The sequence below is a fragment of the Elgaria multicarinata genome, chromosome 14 (genome assembly GCF_023053635.1).
Source record: "Elgaria multicarinata webbii isolate HBS135686 ecotype San Diego chromosome 14, rElgMul1.1.pri, whole genome shotgun sequence".
Classification (NCBI taxonomy): Eukaryota; Metazoa; Chordata; class Lepidosauria; order Squamata; family Anguidae; genus Elgaria; species Elgaria multicarinata.
In genome coordinates this window covers 34,381,813-34,407,649 of record NC_086184.1, presented here as the reverse complement: position 1 = coordinate 34,407,649, position 25,837 = coordinate 34,381,813, and the positions used below count along the sequence as shown (strand labels likewise).

At 47.6% G+C, this 25,837-nt stretch overlaps 2 protein-coding genes and 1 long non-coding RNA gene across 3 annotated transcripts in view; 2 read left to right on the top strand and 1 right to left on the bottom strand.

The window, feature by feature from the left end:
- Positions 1–4,678: 4,678 nt before the first annotated feature.
- Positions 4,679–10,741, top strand: AGRP (agouti related neuropeptide). The gene is made up of 3 exons (XM_063141118.1): positions 4,679–4,847; positions 8,365–8,441; positions 10,577–10,741. Exons 1-3 carry the CDS (start codon positions 4,679–4,681, stop codon positions 10,739–10,741), a joined length of 411 nt encoding a protein of 136 aa, XP_062997188.1.
- Positions 8,159–17,847, bottom strand: LOC134408725 (uncharacterized). The gene is made up of 2 exons (XR_010026123.1): positions 17,351–17,847; positions 8,159–8,446 (listed from the first exon to the last, which is right to left on the bottom strand). It is a non-coding gene; the product is annotated as an uncharacterized LOC134408725 (long non-coding RNA).
- Positions 17,848–18,121: 274 nt separating this feature from the next.
- Positions 18,122–25,837, top strand: part of ATP6V0D1 (ATPase H+ transporting V0 subunit d1) — a 39,517-nt gene continuing 31,801 nt past the window's right edge. The window contains exons 1-3 of the mRNA XM_063141024.1: positions 18,122–18,358; positions 22,850–23,021; positions 25,657–25,835. Coding sequence (XP_062997094.1) covers positions 18,223–18,358; positions 22,850–23,021; positions 25,657–25,835 — 487 coding nt within the window. The 5' untranslated portion in view covers positions 18,122–18,222. The remainder of the gene's footprint in view (positions 18,359–22,849; positions 23,022–25,656; positions 25,836–25,837) is intronic.

Here is a 25,837-nt window from a genome sequence, read left to right as displayed (position 1 = left end):
AGGGCAGGCAGTAGATAGATCTGAGGGAAGGGGACTTGAGTACAGTTTGGGGTTCCGTCTCAGGAATGAGGTCCTGAAACACTCCTGGAGAGAGGGCACTTCCTTTGTGGATGTCAGGATGAAGAGACCCTTACGGTGGTTTCTTCAACAAATGAAATTCCCAAATGTGCTGAGCCTGTCTTCCAAAGCATGGACTTGCCATTGGAATAAGAAAAAGGCAGAGAAAACAACAAGAACAACAATTTGTAGTGGGTGGGGGGGGGGGGAGAGAAAGGTTCATTTTAGGCAAGCTTAGGAGCCCATCTCTAGGAGCTTCTCCATGACAAAGTGTTGAGTAAACAATTAAGCAGACAGGTGAGTGAAGAAAAGGTAGCTACATTTATGCCATCAGCTGAAGCTAAAACAAGGGCACTGCATTCTAGGGGCTAAATCTAGTGGAGGTGGATGGGGGTAGGGTAATTCTGCAGAAACTACAGCTCAGGAGTTGAATCTACAGGAAATAATCCTGTTATCAGTTCTGCTCTGGCACACTGAGGTATAGAGAGACTTGCATTCCCAGAGGGCCTCCAGCTGCCCACCTCATCTCTTTGTTTTCCACTCCCCTGGAGGGCTCAGATGCCCAAAGCCCTCTTTAAATTCCCATTCACTGGAATCAGGTGCAGAGGTTTATCATGCCAGTTTGTAGTAGACCTTGGGGGAGTAGAGACATTAAGCACTTTGTGAGAAGGCAAGTTCAGTCAAACCTCCCCCTTTTGATCTTACAGATCCCGACTTTCCAAGTGAATAAACCCAATAAACAACAAACATTAGGAAGGCAAGCCACAACAACAATTTTATTGCAATCAATAGACCATTCCAGCAAAAGTTACATACAAAAGGACTGAGCATACATTTAACTATTAAAAGGGCAAGTAATCATAGAGGATCTAATAGAAATTGCAGAGTTCAAAAACTTGGCCACTTGCTCGGTGATTGACTTGTCTGAGCTCTGAAGTAATAGGGACATTAGGAATTCAGTTGGGTGACCAGGAAAAGATTGTAAAATGGGGTTCAGAAGATCATTCATAGCCCCTGGATAAAATCTACAGAACAGTAACACATGTGATAAGGTTTCCACCTCAGTATTTTTACAGGGACAGCATCTGTGGAACAGTGGGGGGGGTTTGTATCTGCCATCTAAAAGTTTAGCGGGAAGGACGTTAAGTCTAGCTAGTGAGAATGCTCTCCTGTATTTGGAAATTGTTAACCAGCGCAGGTAGGGCATCCTGTCTTTGCAAAAGGAAACTGGTAAGCCTAAGGACTGGGGGGAGCATGTAAATAATTTTTATTTTAAATTTCATACAGAAATAAATGAATACAAAATAAGCTTGAATGTAATTATCCCTCTCCTCCCCCTATCTCACAGGAAATCAGTGAACCTATTTTAACTATAACAAATATATCTATTACAAAATATATATCATTATTCAGATCTTCAACATTTCGTTCCTTTCTTTGTAGGTCAGAAAAAAACAACAGCATAAGTTATCCCACCACAGGAGAGATACCTTTCACTATGCCAACCAAAAGAATTAAAATACTTTTGGGATTTTATTCTCCCATTCCAATGAAGTTGCATATACCACGAAGCAATGCCAATTCGTATTAAATGTATCTTTAGATCTTGGACCTTTTACCAATCTCAGTTTATTGGTCAGTTTCTCCACTAACGCTATGTGCCAAACCTTGCTATATCAATTTATTAGTGTGGCGCCAGCCAAATCCTTCCAATATCTAACTATTACCAATCTGGCAGCAACCAAAAGAAATCCTATTAATGGTAAATAAAATGATTTCATTAACCTCCTGAACGCTAATACTGGGGATTTAATAACTTTTTGTCCGGTTATCTTTTCAATTCCATTAAAAATTAAGGCCCCAAAAGCTTTTATTTTAGCACAATGCCACCATATATGCTGAAAAGTAGGGCTATGCACGCCCTCCTCAAACACTTTCGGATCATGATCTGGACCTTCTGGATCAGGCCCAAACCAGTTTGGGTCGATCCGGACCTCCCCTGATCCGCTCCAGAACCGGATCCGGAGGTCTGGATCAATATTCGTATGCCATTTTGCCCCCCCTTCCCCACTTGCCTCCGCGGCAGATGGCGGAGGCAGGTAAGTGGGGAAGAGGGGGCAAAATGGGGGCCGAATAAGCCCCCCTTCCCCCTTACCTTACTCCGCCATCCGCTGCCGCTCAGACTGCAGTGGCGGTGGACAATGGACACAGGTATGCCCCTCCCCCCTTACCTGGCTCCGCTGCCATCGCCTCATGGACCACAGCGGCGACAGAGCCAGGTAAGCTCCCCTCGCCACTTAACTGGCTCCGCTGCTCCAGACTGCGGCGGTGTCGGAGCCAGGTAAGCCCCCTCCCCCTTCCCCACTTACTTGTCTCTGCCACCGTTGCCACATAGATTGCGGCGGCGGCGGACAGGGGAGCCAGGTAACCTCCCCTCCCCACTTACCTGGCTCTGAAGCTTCGGGCCAATCCGGACCTCTCCTGTTCCCTCCAGAACCGGGCTTTGGAGGTCCGGATTGGCTCAATCTGCTTCAGATCCGGGGATCCGTAACAGAGCAGAGCACACCCCTACTGAAAAGAGCCTACCTCTCTACAGCCCTGTCCTATGTTTCCCTATGGGCAAGTATGGTTTCTCCATGGACAAGAGCTGTCCTTTGTTTCCCTATGGGCATGTGCTTTCCTACGGATCCCTATGGGCAAGTATGGTTTCTCTATGGACAAGGACTATCCTATTTTTCCCTATGGGTAAGAGCTTTCCTATGGATCCCTATGGGCAAGTATGCTTTCCCTATGGGCAAGTATTATCCTTTGTTTTAGTATGTCCCTGTGTTAACCCCCGGTGTGATGGAGCTTTCTTTCTCTCTCTCTCTCTCTCTCTCTCTCTCTCTCTCTCTCTCTCTCTCTCTGTGTGTGTGTGTGTGTGTGTGTGTGTGTGTGTGTGTGTGCTTGACCATAAAAGGGATCTTGGGGGTGTGGTGAATAATTCATTTATTAATTTAGTGTGGCAGCTATGAAAATGGAAAATACCATGCTTGAGATTATGAGGAAAGATACCAAAAATAAAGCTGCCAATACCAAATCAATAGTGTCCAGACTAGGAAAACTGTGCATGGTTCTGGTCACTGCAGAACCACATCAACATCATCATCATCATCATCATCTTCATCGAAAAGGGTGGAAAGGATGCAGAAAAGGGCAACTGACATGATGAAAGGCCTGGAACAAAGCCCCTATCAGGAATGGTTGCAATGTTTGTTCAACTTGTGGAAAAGATGAGTAAGAGGAAACACAATAGAGGTGTACAAAATTATGCATGGTGCAGAGACTCTAGAACCTGAGATTATCCAATGAAGCTGAGCAGTAAGAGATTCAGAACAGTTGAAAGGAAGTACTTCACCACCAGAAGATGTACTGATGGTCTCCAACTTGGATAGCTTGTGGCCTGGTCTGGGAAAAGAAGTGCCTCAGTTGATCTAGGGGATGATGTGTCCTGGAGAGGGATGTGGGGGGTGTTGGTCCTCAGTGATTTTCAGTACCATTGACCATGATATCCTTCTGGGCCATCTTGACAGAATGGAATTTGGGGGCCCAATCTTACAGCAGCTTTTTGGTCCTTTCTAGAGGGATGAACCTAGAAGGGGGCTTTTTCTCTGCCTCATGGCTTTTGGGATGTCTCAGTGTTCCATCTTATCCCCCATGAACTTTAATATCTACATAAAACGACTGGGAGAAGCTGCCTGAAGGTTTGAGCTAATGGGACATTATCAGTATGGCGCCGTAATGCACAGCCCCTGCCTCTCTTTTCCATCAACTTGTCCCAGGAAGGCTGTGGAAATACTCCGCAGATGCAACCTGCCCTTTCCAATGCTGTGGCTGAACAGGGTCATGTTAGGGTGACCTTGCATCCTCTTCTACAGAGGTCAGTCCTCTATTTGAAGGACTGCTCTGTCCCAGTCTGGTTTAAAGAAGCAGTTGCCCACCCACCATGAGCCCCTGGGAAGCAGGCTAAGCAGGCTGGCATGCAGAGTACAGGGTTACAGCCTTCCCCACGATGGTGAGGTGTTTTGCATTTTCTATTGAAATTATAATTATTCTATAAAATTAGCACACCAACATTTTATGCAAATCATTATCCTCTTTTGGGGTGATACATTTCCTCTTTCTTGGTGACTCATAAGTTGCCACCCTAATTATGCAGTATGATTATGGGAGCTGCTGTCGAACCCACCTGGAGGGCAACAGATTGGGGAAGGCTGTCACATGTTTAGAGGCCCAGTCATTAAATATTTCAACCCAAAGAACAAACAGCACGCCCTCTCTGCTTTTACATCACTGCAGGCCACAGGCTGTGGCAGGGTAATGGAATGCAATGCAGAGCAGAAGCCATGTAATTGTGTGTTTTGTGGTTGGCACTGGTCCTGGTGGAGAAGAGGGCTGTCTTGGAAGTGCAGAACAAGTTGTCTTCATTCTCCTGGGGGCAGAACATGGCCATGCCAGGGCATGCCTGAGCTTGTGTTATTTCTGGCTTAGGTGGCCTCCTGCATCATGACCCAGTCTAAGCCCAGCATCTCAGTACCCTCCCCCCACTTTTGTGTGCAGGCAATCGTGGGTCTTGCTGAGGATGCTGAGGATGCTGCTGCTGCTGCCCTTAGGACTCCTGCTGGGGATCCCTGCTATCCTCGCGTTGAGCCACAGTCACAGCCACCTGGATGAGAGGGGACCCATTCTGGATGAAGCAGGCAGGTCCAGCTACCCAAGTCTTCTGCAGATGGTCAAAGAGGCACCCGCAGGTCAGTTTCCCTCCAGTCCCCTTCTACCTGTCTGTGCTGCCTGTGTACATCCAACAGAGTTCTAATATAGCTGAGTAGCCCTGAACAACAATGCCCTTCTCTTTCCTGTGTGGTGAAAAAACCAGGTGCTGCCCACCCACTCACCCATCCATACCGCTGCCCCGTGTGGTTCGTTTGTCATGTTGCACATAGAGCGTCATCAGATGAGCATTTTATCGCACACTCGCTACTGCCCACATACGGGTGTTTGCAAATCCTTTAGACGATGTCATCCACTTCCCATGCACCTCCCGCTCATTTTTTCCTGTGCAAAATAGACCCCTTTTAATCCATCTTTTTTTTTAACAAAATGGAATGTGCCACCATTTCCTGCTGTGCATAGGAAAAGCTGCATGAATGGGCCACGTGGTTGTTGCTGCTTCCTCTTTCTCTCCCCATGTAGAGATCATCGCTATTGTGGGACAATGCAGCATTAAAACAACACAAACTAAACCACACACACATACACATGCTCAAAACAGATAAAAGAAAATAGAGATCAAGAAATACATATCAACATGGCAAAAACAACATTAAAAGCTGCAACATAATTTAAAAGGTTTGGGAAAATGGAAAGGTTGTAGGTGCCACTGATGTAGGCAGCAGGAGAACATCTCTCTGGGAAAGGGATTCCTCAACCAGGGTGGGATGGGAAGTCCTTACGGAAAAGGCCCTTTCATTTGCAGCCACATATCTCAGCTGAAGATCTCTCGGGCTACACTGACACATCTGTGAGGAGGTGATCCTTCAGGTAATGAGGTCCAAAGCTAAGAAGGCTCAAGCCAGCCAGCACTCTGAATTGGGTCAAGGAGCTGTTGAACAGAAGGTGGGACTGGCCTAAGGTGTTTGCAGCACCCAGCCTCAGCTAGCAGTCTTGCAACTCTATTCTGTACTATTTGCAAACACAGCCCAAGTGCAATGGGAGGCTACTAGGGCCTGGATCACTGCAGCAAGGCTAGCCCTGCCTAGGTAGGGGGCCATGGCCAGCACACCAGCCTAAGCTGGTAAAATGAACCACAGAGTCCACTCATGTCTTTAAGGGCCGTAGTGAATCAACGAGCATCCCACAATCACTGAATCTGGTTGATCCAGGGAAGCGCAACCCCCTCCAGAACAGCTTGAACACTACTCAGTGGGTGGCTCATCAGTCCAAGTAATAGCACCCCTGTAATGTCTGAATTGGGGCCAGGGCGCAACTGGGTCCACAATCTTGCTTGACCCCTCCTGCACCTGACATCTGGACTGTTAAAACACGGAATTGGCACATACTCATTTATATGTATGTTCACTCAATCTTATATATAAAAAAATAGCAAACGTGAGAAAAACAGTTGCAGAACTGCTGGGTGGTCCTGATGCCACAGTGCTGGCCAACATGCACCCACCACTGTTGGCTTCTCTCCAGTTTAAAATAAAGCATGCTGAAAACTTTCAGGATTAGTTTTGTATTAAGAGCTCATCCTAAGGTAGAAACATGTTGCTTTGGTAACCATTAAAGTATTACCAAGCTGCCCCCCCCACTTTTAAAAAGTCATATCTGCCTTCACTCTTAGATCCTCAGCTCTCCCCAGCATGGCTGCTCCTATTTAAAAATACAACTTTCTAGCCATTGTAGCTTGGGAGTGCACTATGAAGGGATCCTCAGGCATGTAATTTTAGGCATGATTGACAAGCCACCCACAACCCTAAATAAGCCCATGGGTTCTGGGTGGCTTGGTAACCACCCCAACAGTTCACCCTCGCTGGGTTTGCATGTAACAGGAGGCTACATTGCACCCGTTGCACCCCAATATTAAAAACAATGCCAGCTGCTGCCGTAAAATGCCCCACAGGAAAATCCACCCGTTGTGGCTTGGGAGTGCACTATGAAGGGATCCTCAGGCATGTTGCTTCTGAGCTCCATTCAGTTCTTCCTAGCCTCCTCTTGCTCTTGGCCACCTCCACCCTCGTGTAGTTAACTAAACATTAGGGTGTGCTGGGCATACCCGGCAACCCCCCACGCACACCTTTGGTTTTCATTGCTGTATTTAGTTTGTAAGCTACCCTGAGGGTGACTTGGGGGATAAGCATATGAGTACATAAAACGATACCCCCAAAGCACACCCAAGCAGGTTGTGGCACCTGCAGAGGTTTACAGGAAGTTACAGTAACAGGTTGGGGGATGAGGGGAAAGAGAAGGGCTCCCATCTACAGGCCTCTTGGACTGATCTCGGCACAGCAATACTTGGCAGAATCTAGACCAGAGGGGTTCCCCTCCAGCCCTAGGCAACTTGGGGGAAATCCAACATAAGTCCTGGTTTTTTCACTTGAGTTAGTCATGACTAACAAGACCCATTCATTTCAATGGGCCTACTGTAAATAGGACACACAGATTTTATCCTTGGGCCCAAGGCCCCTTGGAGAGTCCCAACCCCAAATGTGTCTGGTGGGCCACTGCCCCTGTCTTGCCCTCCTCCGTTGGGGCAAGGCCTTTGGGCAGGAAAGGGAGGCTCTCTCCACCTAGCTGGCTTCCTCTTGGAAGCTCATGATGACTCTCTGGTCTCCTCAGGCCCTAAGCAAGGAGATTGTGCTGCTGATCCTTGCTGCTGTACTCTGTAACTTTAAAGCACATACCTCAGGCTTCATCTTGACAAGCATAAGAGGAAAGCACATTGCTCTTATTCTCTGCAGTATGATGAAATCAACTCTTCTCTGTCAGTGTTATACGGTAGATCTAGGGGCTGTCCATACATCTTCTGAGCCCCTCAGTGACTGCGCAGTGGTGCTGGGTCAGTTATACCATGCAGCTGGCAACCACTGCGGGGCTTTGTCAAAGCTGTGCAGTAAAAAAGTCAGGAACTTATGCCAACTTTTTCTCCAAAGTGAGGTCACCACAGCCCTTCTGTCGTGTACTGGGTCAAGCCGGGGGTGAATGGCAACCCCTGATTGGTTGCTGGAAGCCAGGCAGAGGGCAGGGTTGTGTTAATTAACTTCTCTGGTGCTATGTTAATTCACCACAATTTATATCCAAAACTACGCATTTGTGGAGGGAGCTTTTACCCTTTACTTTGTTGATGCACAGCTGTGCATCTCCAGTTTATGAACATAGAGATCTGCTACATTCCCGGACTCTTTTGCAAAGAACCCCTGCCTGGCTGTTGCTAATCTGCCCTTCAGGAATTGTGCTGCCTTTTCTGCTCAAGAGGGCTTTTGGCTGCTGTGCTGGGAGTTGCTTTTGTGGGCTGACCACTGAACCAGTTCTATACAGATGGATTCTTAAGAGTCATAAGACAGACATTTTAACTGTTTATTGATTTAATGCTAAATTGTGTGTATTTTTACTGTTTCCTTGTGTTGGGTTAATTGGCAAGGAATTTTATTTGAAAAAGCAGACACTGAGACCCAAAGCACACAATGGTGCTTCTGAAATCAGCCTGGTTTTGCTTCTTGGGTACCTTCAAGCTTTTTCTTCTTCATAAATTCCCACTATCTTTCACAGATTTTGAACAGTTGGTCCTGGAGCTGCCAATAGTCCAAGATGACCTTGCCCCAGAAGCTAGCTTGGTGGAGCCACAGGTAACCTGAAAGAAAGGATATACTGAGTCAGACCAGTGTTGTCCACTCAGCAAGGTGTCAGGCATAGGGTTTGCCGGGCTCTTTCCCAACCCTGACACCTGAGAGCCTTGAAGTCAGGGTAGGGCAACTATCTTGGTCCAGTGGGTTTCAGTGGTGCTTCCTGGGCAGCTACAGGGACATGAACTTACAACTAGGCACACGCCACTGGGGCAAGGCAGAGGCTTTAATCTCACCCTCCTTCCAATGGGAAAGAAGGTGCCTGCGAAGGGAATGACTCTCCCATGCACCTGTTTTCCCAGCAGGATTGGGCTCCTGACAGCCCGATGGTGCTGGGAAAGGAGAAGCTTGGGAGTCATATGTGTGCCACCTCTTTCCCAGCACAATCATGCAGTTAGGAACTTGCCAAACAGCTGATGGGCAGGCAAGCAGGAGCCTGAGAGCACTGAGGAAGAGGGCAGCAGGCACTGCCACGCACCCTCATCCCTGACAGCAGGGGTGCATGGGGGAGGGAGAATTTGTGAAGTGGCAGCAGTGGCACTGGGCACCTGCTGCAGAGCACCCAGGCAGCCTTCAAGCACTGTGGGTTGCCCACCTCTGTTTTAAATTAACGTTTATTTGTATGGGCAAAGTCTGTAGCTCAGTGGCTGAGCATCTGTGTTGCATGCGGAAGGCCCCAGCTTCAACCTGTGGCATCTGGAGAAGGCTCTGCTCGGAAACCCTGGAGGGAGAGCTGCTTCTAGTCGCTGTAGCCACTACTGAGTTTGATGGATTAATGACCTAGCTCAGTCTAGGGCACCTTGCGTAAGCCATACACTCTGCCCCTGAGCAATAGGCCTCACAGAACATCTCATCAGTAAACAGCTCAGATGATCCATGCCAATTAGGTGGCATTTTTACCTTCTCTTGAAATATAGGAACCTAATGGAAGTATCTTCCAAGTAAGCACGCTTAAATTCCTATTTAAGGGCACAATTCACCAGAAGGTTCTTTTGCACAAACCCCACTAAAATGATTGGAAGCTGCACAAGTGCTTCCAGAGGGAAAATGCCCTCAATCTTGTGTACAAACAAGCAAACATTTTTGGTGAGTCATATGCACATATCCAAAGCTGATCCCCGATTCCAATTTTTTGGATGGTTCCAAGTGTACATACTTATGATCTAAACTAAACAACCTACCCAGTCACTAGTGCAATCAGGAAATGGCTCATATTTTAGTAAGACAGTTACTGGTATAGACCAGAAAGGCTTTTAAATCACCATTATATTGGTATAGTGCCATACCCCTATAATGCTACAGTATGATTTTTTTTCAAATAGCATTATAGTGTTACAGTGCTAGAGTTACTCTTTAATTGGTATTTTGTTTTTTAAAAATATATAATTGGAAAGGTGTATGAGTGCTACTGAAACAATCAATTTTTTAAAAAATTCACAGGTTATAGAAAACGGTGTCCACCGCAAAGGTTATACTATAGTGCATGTGTGCCGAGCTGTGATAGGTTCGGCTGCCTGATATGCCCATGTCAAAACCACTCCTCTCTAAAGAGACAGAGGAATAGCACTAAGTGCATCTACACCTGTGGAGAAGGTTAACTTCTGCATTTCTAAAAAAAGTCAGACTTTCTCCAGTAACAGAAAAGGTGGAAGCAGCACTGGGATACTCATGAGGCCCATCACTGTGTAGATCGCTGTAAAGTGTGGGTGAATGAAACATGGCGATGTCACTAAGAACTCCCAAGCACCAAGTCGTGCCCAGTCAGGCAGGCTGCTCCCTTTTGAAACATGTACATTGGCAGCAAAGTTGTGCAGGTATATTCTTCTCCTCACCGAATACCAACCACCCAGCATTCACAAAGTTCTAAATCAGTTGCCCAGCTGCTCCAAAGTTTGGGTGGAGAGAAAGAGGTTAGACTGGTGATGTCAGGTGTGACAGCTACCCACAGCCAGGTTGTCCCAACAAGTTGCACACCTGCAGAACCATTTCTCTTTCCATATGCTTCTGCACTTGCCAAATATCTCTGGTACATTTAAACTGTTTGCTCTGCCACCATCCCCAGTTCCATGTGGGAGTTACAAAATCCCTCCCTCCTGTTGTTCTCCTTGCAGATGTTGTCCACAGCTCTACAGGCCCAGGGACGGGAAGAGCGCTCTCCACGCAGATGTGTCCGCTTGCAGGAATCCTGCCTCGGGCACAAACTCCCTTGCTGCGACCCATGTGCCACCTGCTATTGCCGCTTCTTCAATGCCAACTGCTTCTGCAAGAAATTTAGCAACACTTTCCCCTGTAGCAGGAACTAGCAACGCTTTCCCCTGCAGGATTTCCTCTCTCTATTCTCATATCCTGTTCCAATAAAAAGTTTAAGAGAAAGAGATACTGAAGCAAGAGTCTCCTTAAAAAAGAAAAACCAAACAGCCAAAAGACTGACTAGCAGTTCCTCAGCATTCTCCTAAACTCTACAGTCTTAATTTGGGTGCTTAAAACTTTATTTGGATGAGGGCAAGGCCTCTGAATGGGTTGCAACACAATGCATGCATATATCATATATTCAGCCTGGAACACAGCAAGTAGTAAGCTCCCACTGGATTGCATCAAATACAGGATTGCATGCAATGTTATTCTTGAGTAGGCCTGTTGAAATAAATAGGATTTAAGTTAGGCTAAGGTTGGATGCAGCCCACAGCCATGAAGGGGCCCACTTCCAAACCAAGCCCTGGAGGAACAGACTTTTGAGCCATGGTGGTTTGCAAGGAGCCTTTGGATGGGCAAGGGCCATTGGCAGTGGGCCCCTTGATGACTGTCTGTATGAACAAGACAGAGGTTTTCTCGGACCTGGTGTTGAGAACCCCCAGGATGGTGGTTCTGGGGGATCTCAACTTCCATGCCGAGGCTGCTGTCTCTGGAGCGGCTCAGGACTTCATGGCTGCCATGACAACCATGGGGCTGTCTCAACATGTCATCGGCCCAACACACGCAAAGGGACACACGCTTGATCTGGTTTTCTCGACTGGGCAGGAGGATGGTGATCTGGAAGTGGGGGAACTAACATCTACCCCCTTGTCATGGTCAGATCACTTCCTACTGAGGTTTAGACTCTCGGCAGCCTTTCCCCTCTGCAAGGGTGGGGGGCCTATTAAAATGGTCCGCCCCCGGAGGCTAATGGACTCCGATGGATTCCAGAGGGCTCTGGGGGATTTTCCTGCTGATATGGCCGGTGCTCCTGTCGAAGCCCAGGTCGCTCTGTGGAATGCAGAGATGACTCGGGCGGTTGACACGATCGCGCCCAAGCGTCCTCTCCCTCTGAGCAGAGCCCGGTCAGCTCCTTGGTATACACCTGAGCTGAGGGCAATGAAGCAAGAGGGGAGACGGCTAGAACGCAGGTGGAGGAAGACTCGTGCTGGGTCTGATCGAACACGGGCTAGAGCTCACTATCGAGCCTACTCTGTGGCGGTGAGGGTGGCAAAGAGGCAGTTCTTTTCCACCAGCATTGCGTCTTCTCAGTGTCGTCCGGCGGAGCTTTTCCGGGTGGTTCGCGGCCTGTTACACTCTGGGCCAGGGCGAGAGATGGTGGAACCCTCGGTAGCACGCTGTGACAAATTTGCACGGCACTTTGAAGATAAAGTCGCTCAGATTCGTCATGAATTGGACACCACACTTAATGCAGCTCCACTAGTAGAGGTGTTCAGAGCGCCGTCCGGTTCAGTTTTATTGGATGAGTTTCAGTTAGTGAGGCCCGAGGATGTGGACAAGGTGCTTGGCCAAGTCCGGTCGACCACCTGTGTGCTTGACCCTTGCCCCTCATGGCTCATTACATCAAATAAGGAGGGGATCACCGGCTGGGTCCAGGAGGTTGTAAATGCCTCCTTGAGAGAGGGAGTGGTGCCGGCCTCTTTAAAAGAGGCGGTAATTAGACCACTCCTGAAGAAGCCTAATCTGGACCCGGAAGATGTTAACAACTACAGGCCGGTGGCTAATATCCCTTTCCTGGGCAAGGTGCTTGAGCGGGTGGTTGCAGGACAACTCCAGGCACTCTTGAATGAAACGGATTATCTAGATCCATTTCAATCGGGCTTCAGGCCTGGTTTTGGAACGGAAACTGCCTTGGTCGCCCTGTGGGATGACCTCTGTCGGGAGAGAGACAGGGGGAGTGCGACCCTGTTGGTTCTCCTGGACCTCTCAGCGGCCTTCGATACCATCGACCATGGTATCCTTCTGGATAGGTTGTCTGAGCTGGGAGTTGGAGGTACTGCGTTGCAGTGGTTCCGCTCCTACTTGGATGGCCGATTCCAGAAGGTGGTGCTGGGGGATTATTGCTCTGTGCCGTGGCACCTAAGCCATGGGGTTCCACAGGGCTCTATCTTATCCCCTATGCTGTTTAACATATACATGAAGCCGCTGGGGGAGGTTATCCGGAGATGTGGACTGAGGTGTCATCAATATGCGGATGATACCCAGCTCTACCTTTCCTTTTCATCAAACCCAGGTGAGGCAGTGGCTGTTCTGAACCAGTGCCTGGACACGGTAATGGACTGGATGAGGGCTAATAAACTGAAACTCAATCCAGACAAGACGGAGGTACTGTTAGCGGGTGGTTCTTCTGTCCGGCGAGGTGATGTTTGCCCTGTCCTGGACGGGGTTGCACTCCCCCTAAAGGATCGGGTCCGTAGTTTGGGGGTGCTCTTCGATCCAGAACTGTCACTTGAGGCACAGGTGAACTCAGTGGCAAAGAGCACCTTTTATCAGCTCAGGCTGATATACCAGCTGCGCCCTTATCTGGACAGAGATAGCTTAGCTACAGTTATCCATGCTCTGATAACCTCTCGTTTGGATTACAATGCGTTATACGTGGGGCTGCCTTTGAAAACGGTCCGGAAACTTCAACTGGTGCAAAACAGGGCAGCAAGGTTATTAACAGGGACTGGCCGGCGAGATCACATTACGCCAGTCCTTTTACAACTTCATTGGCTGCCAGTCCAGGTCCGAGCCCAATTCAAAGTGCTGGTATTAACATTTAAAGCCCTAAACGGTTTGGGGCCAGGTTATCTGAAGGAACGCCTCCTCCCATATGTACCTACCCGGACCTTAAGATCATCTACAGGGGGCCTTCTCCGTGAGCCCCTGCCAAAGGAAGTGAGGCAGGTGGCTACTAGGAGGAGGGCTTTCTCCGCTGTGGCACCCCGGTTGTGGAACGAGCTCCCCAGAGAGGTCCGCCTGGCGCCTACACTGTACTCCTTTCGTCGCCAGCTGAAGACCTTTTTATTCACTCAGTATTTTAACACTTAATTTTAACTTAAATTTAAATTTTACTGTTTTAACTCTGTATTTTAATCCTATATCAACTTTGCTGTGTGGTTTTATCCTGGTTGCGCTTTTTATACTGTATTTCGTAATTGTGTTTTAACCTGTTGGGTGTTTTACTGCGGTTTTAATTTTTGTGAACCGCCCAGAGAGCTTCGGCTATTGGGCGGTATAAAAATGTAATAAATAAATAAAAATAAATAAATAAATAAATAAAACAGCAGAAGGGCACCCTTCATCTCACACCAGGGAGCACTTCCAGCAGCGGCCCGTTCCTACTAGCACTCTGTGTCTGTCACATTCAGAAGGTGGTCAGCCTGTTGAGGAAGGCTGGGTTAAGATGGCGATGAGAGGGACCGTCCTTCTCCCACATGGATTAGGCAAACAGTGGTGGCAAGCAAGATAGTGAAAGCAAAAATGGGAGGACAGCCAGATCTTTCAAAGGGAGGTGTGTGTATGCATACTTGCAGTCCCCCCCCTCCACACATCCAATGGAGCATCCACTCATGCCATTTTCCCAATTTATTTACCCAACTCTGTCTCAAACTATCATTAGTCCTGCTGGGGGGAAATATTGGGACTTGTGTTACGCCTGTATTTTTTAAAATTTATAGTATTTATATGTTGCTTCTCCAACAAATGTTCCCAGTGCTGTTTGCATTGTAAGCCTGATGGCCTGTGAGCAACTTTGGGAGACAATTGCCTGAAAAAGTGGGATAAAAATACAGTAAATAGAGAAATGAAATGTTAATTTTGTAAACCGCCCAGAGAGCTTCGGCTATTGGGCGATATAGAAATGCAATTATTAAATAAATAATACCCAAAAAAGATAAGGGCTTCTCCTTGCCTGGGCACAGGGTATTTCCTCTAGTAGGACTAATATTAGGGTGACCACATGGAAAAGAGGGCAGGGCTCCTGTATCTTTAACTGTTGTGACGAAGAGGGAATTTCAGCAGGTGTCATTTGTAGGCATGCAGCACCTGGTGAAATCCCCTCTTCATCACAACAGTTAAAGCTGCCCTCGTAATCAGATGCAAAAGAGGACAAGGCTCCTGTAGCTTTACCTGTTGTGATGAAGAGGGGATTTCACCAGGTGCTGCGTGCATACAAATGACACCTGCTGAAATTCCCTCTTCATCACAACTGTTCTTATGTTCCGCTTTGCCCTCACAATTGTGTGTGCTTGCGTACGCAGGCTGCTTCAGTAACACAAGCAGCCCACCAACACACACACACAAAGAAAAAGGAAAATGAAACACGGCAGCAGCTGCGTGTGGCAGGGGGCAAGATGGGAGTGATGGGACCAGCACTAATAGTAGGCAGGCAGGCTGTCTCGCCCACAGTGAAACTTATCAGGCACGCTTCTTGTTTGGGGCGGCAGCAGCAGGCAGAAGTGCCTGATTCTGCCACTACTGTATGCGCAGGTCACTTTTTCAGGCCGGGCAAAGTGACCCGTTGACAGAGGCAGGTGGAAGCAGCAGCAGCAGCGGTGCCCTGGAAGTAGGAGTATCACCATCTCCTTCTCTAGTGGTTGAGGGGAGCCTGCTGAGTGCCAGCCTTGTGGTGTAGCCGGGTCTAGTAGGTCTTACCCACAGACCTACTGCATGCTCATGCATGGCAATCGCGCCAGCCTGCCTTCCTGCGAGCCCAACTGTCCACTTTTTCTCCTGAAAGATGAGAAAGTAGTATCTGGATTTTGTTCATCATTTTCCATCATCATCGTATGACTGGCTGTGCTTAGAGTTCAGAAAAACAACTCTGAAGAGAGAAACCCAAAGGCGTAAACTTCCAAGTACGATGCGAAGGGGATGCAAAAGTATCTCTAACAGTCAATGGTTTTGGAACGACTGTGCCCACCTTGCTGGGTCGGTTTGCTTTTTTGGCTGCACAACTGAAAATTGAGACAATCTTGGGCTCACTGACTGCTGCTCTCATCATCACTGAATGCTGCTTCTGACTGCATCTCTGTGTGGCTGCCTCACTGCACTGTGCAGTGACCTTGCCCAGTTATCCAATATTACATTTGTGCTTTTCTTCCTTAGTTAGAGCCACATTAGTGACTGGTCTACTAGTCCCTAACTTGCATTCCTTCACTGCTAATTGTAATTGGAGTCTGAATGGGAACACCCTCAGGCTCTGCTAGCCCAGCTTTTACAACACAAAAGAACACCGAAGGGAAGATTTGCACTTCAATGGACAGTGTCTGATCTTCTCTTGAATACACAGACCTGCTCTCTTTGCTAAGAGGGACTGCTTAAACTGTTCCTTTGAAAAATCCAGTTTTTAAAAACCAATTGTGACAAAACCTGTGAACAGATCAGTCTGAAAATTTCCACAGATGACAACCATGAACCCATCTATAAGCTCAACAGGATTCATGTCAATATCTTGAAAAATGAAAAAGTTTAGCACTTTGGATTACCTGAAAATCCAATTTTTAAAAATTAATTGCGACAAAACCTGTCAATTGATTATTCTGAAAATTTCCAGATGACAACCATGAAGCCATCTGCAAGCTCAAAAAAATTAATGTTATTATCTTGAAAAATGAAAAAGTTATAGGTGTTTATTTCTCACAATGAATCTGTATGGAGAAACTCATTCAAATCCTGTTTCGGAGGTCTGAATCTCGCCTCGGATCCAGGTCTGAGGCGGATTGGGGGAGGTCCAGATTGGTCCGAGGCATATCAGGCCAGATTCTGAAGGTCCGGATTGGGCTCCGAAGCAGATTGGGGGGGGGGGTGTCTGTGCAGTGCACAGTCCTATTTATATCCTGGCTTTTTTTTCCTGCAAGGAACCCAAGGCGGCGTACATAATCCTCCTCCTCCTCTCCACTTGATCCTAACAACAACCCTGTGAGGTACGTTGGGCTGAGAGCCAGTGACTGGCCCAAAGTCCCCCAATGGGTTTCCATGGCCAGGTAGGGCCTAGAACCCAGATCTCCTGACTCCCAGTCTGACACTCTAGCCACCATGCCACACTGGCTCAGGTGGTCTGATGCCATGATCCTTTTGCTCCCTACTTTGGATAAATCATGGATCCTAAAAGGCTCAAGATATTAACTCAACAAGTATCATTTTTAGAAGCAGCAGAATTATGAGGTTTACAATGGTGGAATTTGTTTTGTGATTCACCTTAACGAAAGGTGCACTCCTGTGCCCATTTAATATAGATATAGTCTTACCAAGTATCTTATGTCCATAGTCCTAAGAATAAAAATATTTCCATAGTTCCAAGAATAAAAATATTTCTTCAAATCTTCACAAGAGAGATAATTGGAGTGGACACAGTTATTTGCAGAGTAAAGAGCTCTTTAGGCTGCAATACTATGCACACTTATTTGTGAGTAAGCACCATTGAAGTCAAGGGGACTTGTGTCTTAGATATGTTTAGGATTGCACTTTTAGAGGTCTTAAACTCTCTTATTTTTAGAAAGGAGTCTTGAAAATCTTAGTAGTTCAAATGGCAGGATAGTAGGTGGTTGCTTTAGTACCCATCATACCTCACATAATTTTGTTGTGGATATAAACAAACATATATCTAACATGAGAAAAAGTTACTGCCACTCAATACACACAGACGCTCCAAAATTACTATCAGACTTGCTCACCTCTTCCTGCATTTCCATCCACTGGCACCCGATTATGGATGTCAGGGCAGCCACTGCTGCTGTGGCCCAGTGGGCTGCTAAGGAGGCGGCAAAGCGGTCCTGGGCTGGCCGCACTGGGCCTTGTGTACACTAAGCTTGGAGTAAGAAGCCCTGTTGAACCCAACTGAACTGTTATTTCTAAGAAAACGCACATTAGATTGCGCTATCAATCCTTGGACATTAATTTCTACAGGAAGCGGAATTGCCAAATATAAACTGCCTCCATCTTTGTCAGCTACAATTCTTGGTGCACGGCTGGGAGCGCAGCGGACTGCAGCTACAACAGCAGTGGCAACAGCCAGCCAGCCAGTCTGAGCGACAGCTTCCCCCCCCCCCCCCATCTGTTTACAGGAAATAGTTACGGGCGCCAGTTCGGACTTCCGGGGCGAAAGGCTCAGGATGGGCCCCGCTTGAAGAAGGCGGCGCCGGCTCTGCCATTGGGCAGAAGAGCCAGGGCGGCTCTTGCGGCCAGGGCGGCCGGCGGCTCTTTCTTGGGCATCATTGTGCTTTCACTCCCGGGGTGGGGGGCGGTTGCTCGGGGGGCAGCCCCCCCCCCCCAGCTGTCGAGGCCGCCGGCTCTCCTGCCTCAGCCCTGACGCGCTCCCGGCGGCCTCCGCGAAGTCTAGCGTTATCTCCCACTTCCGGCCGGAAGGGGAACAGGAGCGTTATGGAAGCCGGAAACCAGCGGAGTGGTTCGTTCTAGGCGTCTGCCACTTTGTGGTTCCGGCTGCCCAGGGTCTGTTGGAAGGCGGAAGCGTCGCTGCCGGTAGCTGCTCCGCGTCGTCGAACCGGGCCGCTTCCCGCGACTACTGCCGCCGCCCTCGTCCTCCGCCATGCTGCTGTCGTGCTTCCCGGAGCTGTACTTCAACGTGGACAGCGGCTACTTGGAGGGCCTGGTGCGCGGCTTCAAGGCCGGGGTCCTCAGCCAGGCGGACTACGTCAACCTGGTGCAGTGCGAGAGCCTCGAAGGTAGGCCGGGCCGGGGACGGGCGGACGGGCGGGCCTGGCCTGCCTCGCAGGGGTTCGTGCCGAGGGCCGCTGTCTTGCTCCCGCGCGCCAGGCTTTGCGCGGCGGGGAAGGGGCGGCCCCCAGCGTGGCCCTCCTGGAGCTCCCTCCACCCCTGGCCGGGGGGGGGGCGGCTCCGCGTCTTGCCGAGAGCCCCCGCCCCCATTTCACCCCATTCCAGCAAACTGTCAGAGAACAGCAGCAGATCTACTTTTATAAACTGGAGATGCACAGTTGCGCATCAGCAAAGTAAAGGATAAAAGCTCCAACAATGGGCGGATTCTCCCTTCAGATCCTGCCCTGGATAATTTGGGGGTTTTGCTGCTTCTCAGAACAGTGGGCATAATGGGGAGACGGGGTGGGAGCTCCCCAAGTATGTCTTTCCTGGCACAGAAAATGCGGGTTTTAGGGACAGCCAGCTCTGCCTTATAACACTGATGGAGCAGAGCTGATTTCGTCATACTGTCCAGAATAAGAGCAATGTACTTCCGGTGCTGGTCAAGATGAAGCCCTGGTTGTACCTCAGACCCGGATTTTCAGTACCTGGAAAAACATATTTGGGGTGTGTGTGAGTGCAGCTCTTGATGGGCTGGGGTGCATCACAACATCTCTCTGGTCCTCTAGTTACTACTTCGGTTGTCACAGGGAAATAAACCCCCTGCTTTGGAAGTAGATTGCAGAGTATCAGGGTTGAGTGACGCAAGATATTAATATCCAAAGATGACAAGGGCTTTTTCTCACCTGGGCAGGTGGTATCAACAAACATGCCCAGTTCTTTCAGTCTCTCTTCATAAGGCTTTGTTTCCAGACCCCTGAACATCCTGGTTGCCCTCTTCTGAACACGCTCCAGCTTGTCTGTGTCCATCCTTGAATTGTGGAGCCCAGAACTGGACGCAGTACTCTAGATGAGGCCTAACCATGGCCGAATAGAGAGGAACCAGTACCTCACGTGATTTGGAAGCTTTATTCTATTAATGCAGCCCAAAATAGCATTTGCCTTTCTTGCACCCATATCGCACTGTTGGCTCATATTTAGCTTGTGATCTACAGCAACTCCAAGAATCTTCTCGTTTATAGTATTGCTGAGCCAAGTATCCCCCATCTTGTAACTGTGCATTTGGTTCTATTTCCTAGATGTAGAACTTGGCAATTATCCCTATTAAACTTCATTCTGTTGTTTTCAGCCCAGTGCTCCAGCCTATCAAGATCACTTTGAAGTTTATTTCTGCCTTTCAGGGTATTAGCTATCCCACCCAATTTTGTGACATCTGCAAATTTGATCAGCGTTCCCTGCACCTCCTCGTCCAAATCATTCATAAAAATGTTGAAGAGCACTGGGCCCACGACTGAGCCCTGCAGTACCCCACTCGTTACCTCCCCCCAATTTGAGAAGGTTCCGTTGATAAGCACTCTTTGAGTCCCATTTTATAGCCAACTGTGAATCCACCTGATAGTTGTTCCTTCTAGCCCACTTTTAGCTAGTTTGTTAATCAGAATATCATGGAGCACTTTGTCCAAAGCTTTGCTGAAGTCAAAATATATTATGTCCACAGCATTGCCACAGTCCACAAGGGAGGTTACCCGATCAAAAAATGAGATCAAATTAGTCTGACAGAATTAGTTCCTGACAAATCCATGTTGGCTTCTAGTAATCACTGCATTGATTTCAAGGTGCTTACAGATTGACTTCTTTACAATCTGCTCCAGAATTTTCCCAGTGATGGATGTCAGTCTGACCGGTCTGTAGTTCCCAGGTTCCTCCTTATTGCCCTTTTTGAAGATAGGGACAACATTAACTTTCTTTCAGTCATCCAGCACGTCACCCGCCTTCCATGATTTTGCAAAGATAATAGACAGTGGTTCTGAGAGTTCTTCCGCTAGCTCCTTCATTACTCTAGGATGCAGTTCATCTGGCCCTGGAGATTTGAACTCATTCAAAGAAAGTAGGTGTTCCTTGATCATTTGTTTATCAATCTTTTGCTTTCTTTAAAATGAAGAATTCATGTATGATGTGCTTACTTTCCCCCAGAGTTCCCATAACTGCCACTTTATCCACTAAGTCATCTCCATTGGTCAGAATCAAGTGAAGGATAGCTATCTTATTGTTTCTTCCTCCACTTTCTGTAGGAAAAAGTTATCAGCCACACATGTCAGGAATTTCTTGGAGGGGGCACTTCTGGCAGAATTTGTCTCCCAACAGATATCGGGGCAATTCAAGTAGCCCATCACTACTAAATCACACTTCCTTGAAACACCGACAATTTGCTTTTCAAAAGTTACATCCTCGTCTTCTCCTTGATCATGTGGTCAGTAGTAGACGCCAACTATCATGCTCCTGTTATTCCTTGCCCCATTTATTTTAATCCATATAATGTTGATGGGGTTCCCAGGCTCATCCTCCGGTATTTTTGTGCAGTGATAAGTAGTTTTAACATATAGTGTGACTTCTTTTCTTTTTGATCAAATTATAACCTTCAGTTGCTGTATTCCATTCATGGGAGTCATCCCACCAAGTTTCAATTATACCTATCCAGTCATATTTGCCTTCATGTATTAAGAGTTCAAGTTCGTTCTGTTTGTTTCACGTACTCTGGGCATTAGTATATAGACATGGAAGACCATGTGCTTCATAGTCTGGCTTCTTTCCTACATTATTGTCAAGACTATTTTGGGCGAGAGCTGTTCTCTCTGTTACGGTGCATGAGCCTTCATTCGTTGTTGCCTTCAAGTTTATGTCTCCCTCCCTCATAGGATTCAGTTTAAAGCCTTCCTGATGGGTCTTCATGCTGTGGCCAGACACATTCTTCCCAGCCCTTGTGAGGTGCAACCTGTTCCTTACCAGCAGTCCATCTTCCAAGAAGTGTAGCCCATGATTATGTTCTTTTTTCTGCAAAGTGGAGATGTCATTATGCAGTTCATGAGTTCCTTGGAGGAAAAAAGTGCCTTAAGTTTATTCATGTTCCAAGAAACTGAGAATGATTTTAATGGCTGTTCTTTTCCACCTGGTTGCATTCAGCCTCATCCCCCCCCTCCCCCATTTCTATGCCCCTTGACTACCTAGGAGAATGTCTATCAAATGAAGAGGCAAAGCCAGAGGATGGAGTAGCACTTTAAGGAGCACATTCGAAAGGGAGCTTAGCATGGCTGGCTTGACCCGTGGTCTGTAAAAGAGCTGTGAAAAGGAATGAATTGGATCCCGAAAAGCATTAACTTGGACAGAGCAGGAGCAGATCTGTCTTCATAGAGGAGATTTTGCCAGGACAGCTCTTTTGGGAGGCCATGCTTTAGTTCTCTTGCACTCCAAACACCTTTCTCAGTATATGGATTGCAAGTAAATGAGATGTGTAGTAAGAGGCTGGAAAGGCAGGTCTTGGGAGGCAAGGTGGAAAAAACTGGATGTGTTTAGCCTGCAGTGGGAAAAGACGGGGGAGGGCTTTCTGTTGAGGGTCTTTTCCCACACTACCTTCTGGTGATTGCACCGGAGATGGATCTCTGATATGCAAAACAAGAGCGCCACATCTGAGCTGCAGCCCTTCCCGAAGGAGAGAAGCCTTGATGAAACCCTAACCATCAGAGGCAGAGCCTTGCAAAAGGCTGCAGAGTCTTTCCCTGGAGCTTTCAAAGTGCAGGCAAAGAAGCATTGTCTTCCATTGTAGGCCTTTCGTAGCCCAATCTGTAAATGTGAGTGAATGGCTGCCAGTTGCCCTGTGTTTGCTGCTGCCATTGGTCATACTGGCTGGGAATGTGGAAGGGTCCCCCCAAGGGGAGTCTGTAGGAGGGAAAGAAGAGAATTGAGGTCCCCTTCCCTGTCTTTAGTTACAAAGTGTTAGCAGGGTACGTATGGGTACGCTGGTTATGTACGTGGGCTGCTTAGGGAGGCTGGCATAAATGCACATCAGTAAGTGCCCTGCTCTTTCCTAGGGTGGGTGAGACCGGATGTTGGATGGGATGGGAGAATGCTACAAGGTCAGTCACACTCATTGGAGGGGGAAATGGCCAAGTGCAAAGCTGATAAGAGCACAGTGTGATTCTTCTTCAGGACAACTCATGGCCTGGACTAATGCGGTGTGTCTTGTTCCTAGGCCCCAGATTGCTTGGCAAGTTTGAAGCATCTGCTACTCTCCTCCCCCATGTGCTAAAAAAAAGAAATCCCAAAAATGGCTATAATCCTGTGTCTCTGACATGGCACCGGCAGCAGCCAGGATTCTAAAGTAGTTGTAAAGTATATGCCATACGATAAGTACACAAAACAAAATGTTGTGTGCCTGGATTTATTTTCAGGGTAGACAACTGATTTGTACCAAGGGGCTGATCTTTGGCAGGCTCAGGAGATTAGCCAAACGGAATGACCTCACTCCACCCAGGAGGTGTTGCAGTGGCACTTTTCTGGGGAAACCTTTCCTTGTGAGGTCTGCCCTCCTGGATTCAGTCCTAAAAGTTGCTTTCATTTTCCAGATCTGAAGCTTCATCTTCAGAGCACAGACTACGGGAACTTCCTTGCGAATGAAGCTTCTCCTCTCACGGTATCTGTCATTGATGACAAGCTAAAGGAAAAGATGGTGGTAGAGTTTCGCCACATGAGGAATCATGCTTACGAGCCTTTGGCCAGCTTCCTGGACTTCATCACGTAAGTGCTGGTGCTGCAGGCATGTTCCATAGGGCAGAGATCATGGCAGCCTCTGAGATCAGAAGCTGCTGGTTGGAGCAGGGCTGGTGGGTTGGGTTGAAATGATGCCTTGTGTGCCTGTCTCTGTGCCTTCCTCTATCTGGACAGGGTCTGTCTTATTGGACTGTGGCAATGATTTCCAGGTTGATAGCCTGCCAAAAAGGCTATCAAGATCAGCTTACACAGGAAATAGTTTTCTGACCTGGGAACTTAAGATCACCACCCTTTAACGTCTTCTTTTCAACCTTGGGTTTCTGAGAAGAAGAAGAAGAAGAAGAAGAAGAAGAAGAAGAAGAGCAGCAGCAGCAACATAAATTAATAATAAATTAATAATAAATATAATTATTTCTTACCCACCTCTCCCTTTGGATCGAGGCGGGGAACAATATTAGTACAATACAATATAAATCAAATACATAAAAGTAATTAAAAGAGCATGTAAAATCAGTACAACATTAAAAAAAACAATCAAGACATCTTAAAATTCTTGGTTTAAAATTAATCTGGGTAGGCCTGCTGGAGGAGGCTAGTCTTTATAGCTGTCTTGAACTTGGAGAGAGAGTTAAATTGACAAATCTCCTCCGGCAGGCCATTCCACAGTCGGGGGGCGACAGAAGAAAAGGTCCTCTGGGTAACAGTTGTCAACCTAGTTTTGGCTGACTGAAGTAAGTTCTCCCCAGAGGACCTGAGTGTGCTGGGTGGATTGTATGGGAGAAGGCGATCCCATCAGTAACCTGGACCCAAACCATGTAGGAATTTAAAGGTAATGACTAACACTTTGTATTTCGCCCAGAAACTAATTGGCAGCCATTGGAGTGATTTTGATGTTGGAATAATATGCTCACTCCTAGATGTACTGATGATCAACCTGACTGCCATATTTTGAACAAGTTGAAGTTTCCAAACTAGGTACAAGGTAGCCCTATGTACAGTGCATTGCAGAAGTCGAGCCTCGAGGTTTCCAGCACATGCACTACCATCTTTAAGTCTTCCAACTTTAGGAAAAGGTGCAGTTGACGCAACAGCCGAAACATCTATCTGGGCTGTCATTTGGAGCACTAGATCCAGGAGCACCCCCAAACTGTGAATGCAGTCTTTCAGGGGGAGTGTAGCCCCATCCAGAACTGGTTGACACACCTCCAAACCCAGGTCGACACCCTTGACAGCAAGCATCTCTGTCTTGTCTGGATTCAGCTTCAGCTTGTTTTTCCTCATCCAGCCCATTACTGTCTCCAAGCATTCATTCAGAGGAGACACACTATCCTTAGCTGATGCTGTTATTGAAGGCATAGAGAAGTATATTTGGGTCTCATCGGCATACTGATAGCACCCCACCCCATGCCTCCATATGATCTCTCCCAGTGGTTTTATGTAGACGTTAAACAGCATTGGGGATATGATGGCGCCTTGTTGTATGCCATACAACAGCTACTTTTTTGAGCAGCTATCCCCATGCATCACCATCTGGAGCCTACACGAGACGTAGGACCTGAACCACTGGCACACAGTGCCCCCGATTCCCAAATCCCTCAGGCATTCCAGAAAGATACCATAGTTGATAGTATCAAAAGCCGCTAAGAGGTCCAAAAGTACCAGCAAGGACACACTTCCCCTGTCAATACTCATGCGGAGATCATCCACTAAGGCGACCATAGCTGTCTCAACTCCATATACTACTCTGAAACTGGTTTGAAATGGGTCTAGAAAATTTGTAGTCATTTGGTCCTGGTTAGGCCTCATCTTGAGTATTGTGTCCATTTCTGGGCACCACACTTCAAGAAGGACGCAGACAAGCTGGAGCATGTTCAGAGGAGGGCAACCAGGATGATCAGGGGTCTGGAAACAAAGCCCTATAAAGAGAGACTGAAAGAACTGGGCATGTTTAGCCTGGAGAAGAGAAGATTGAGGGGAGACATGATAGCACTCTTCAAATATTTAAAAGGCTGTCACTCAGAGGAGGGCTAGGATCTCTTCTCGATCCTCCCAGAGTGCAGGACATGGAATAATGGGCTCAAGTTAAAGGAAGCCAGATTCCAGCTGGACATCAGGAAATACTTCCTGACTGTTAGAGCAGTATGACAATGGAATCAGTTGCCTGGTGAGGTTGTGGGCTCTCCCACACTAGAGGCCTTCAAGAGGCAGCTGGACAACCATCTGTCAGGGATACTTTAGGGTGGATTCCTGCATTGAGCAGGGGGTTGGACTCGATGGCCTTGTAGGCCCCTTCCAACTCTGCTATTCTATGATTCTATGATTCTGTTTCCTTCTGTGTACCATGGAGAGCACCTCCCAGGCCCCATTGAACCTGGACCATTAGAAGGCTTCAGGGATGTGCCCTAATTAATCTAGTGCTGTTTTGTCTGACTTGTGTTCCCTTATTTCAATTTATCATACTTGATTTAGTTACCGAACCAGTGGTAAATGTGAAATTACTTGTAAATGGCTCTTGAATGTATAGATTAAGTGGCATTGGGGGTGGGGGTAACAGCCACACAACTAAATGCAGCCTCTTGTAACAATTCATTCCTTTTTCCCCATAGTGAAGCCCTCGTGAGGCCAGAACAGAGTAACAACTCCCCTTTTTGCTTCCTTTCAGGTACAGCTACATGATCGATAATGTCATCCTCCTGATTACTGGGACGCTGCACCAGCGCTCCATTGCTGAATTGGTGCCCAAATGCCACCCCCTGGGAAGCTTTGAGCAGATGGAAGCCGTGAACATTGCCCAGACCCCAGCTGAGCTTTACAATGCCATCTTGGTGGACACGCCCCTTGGT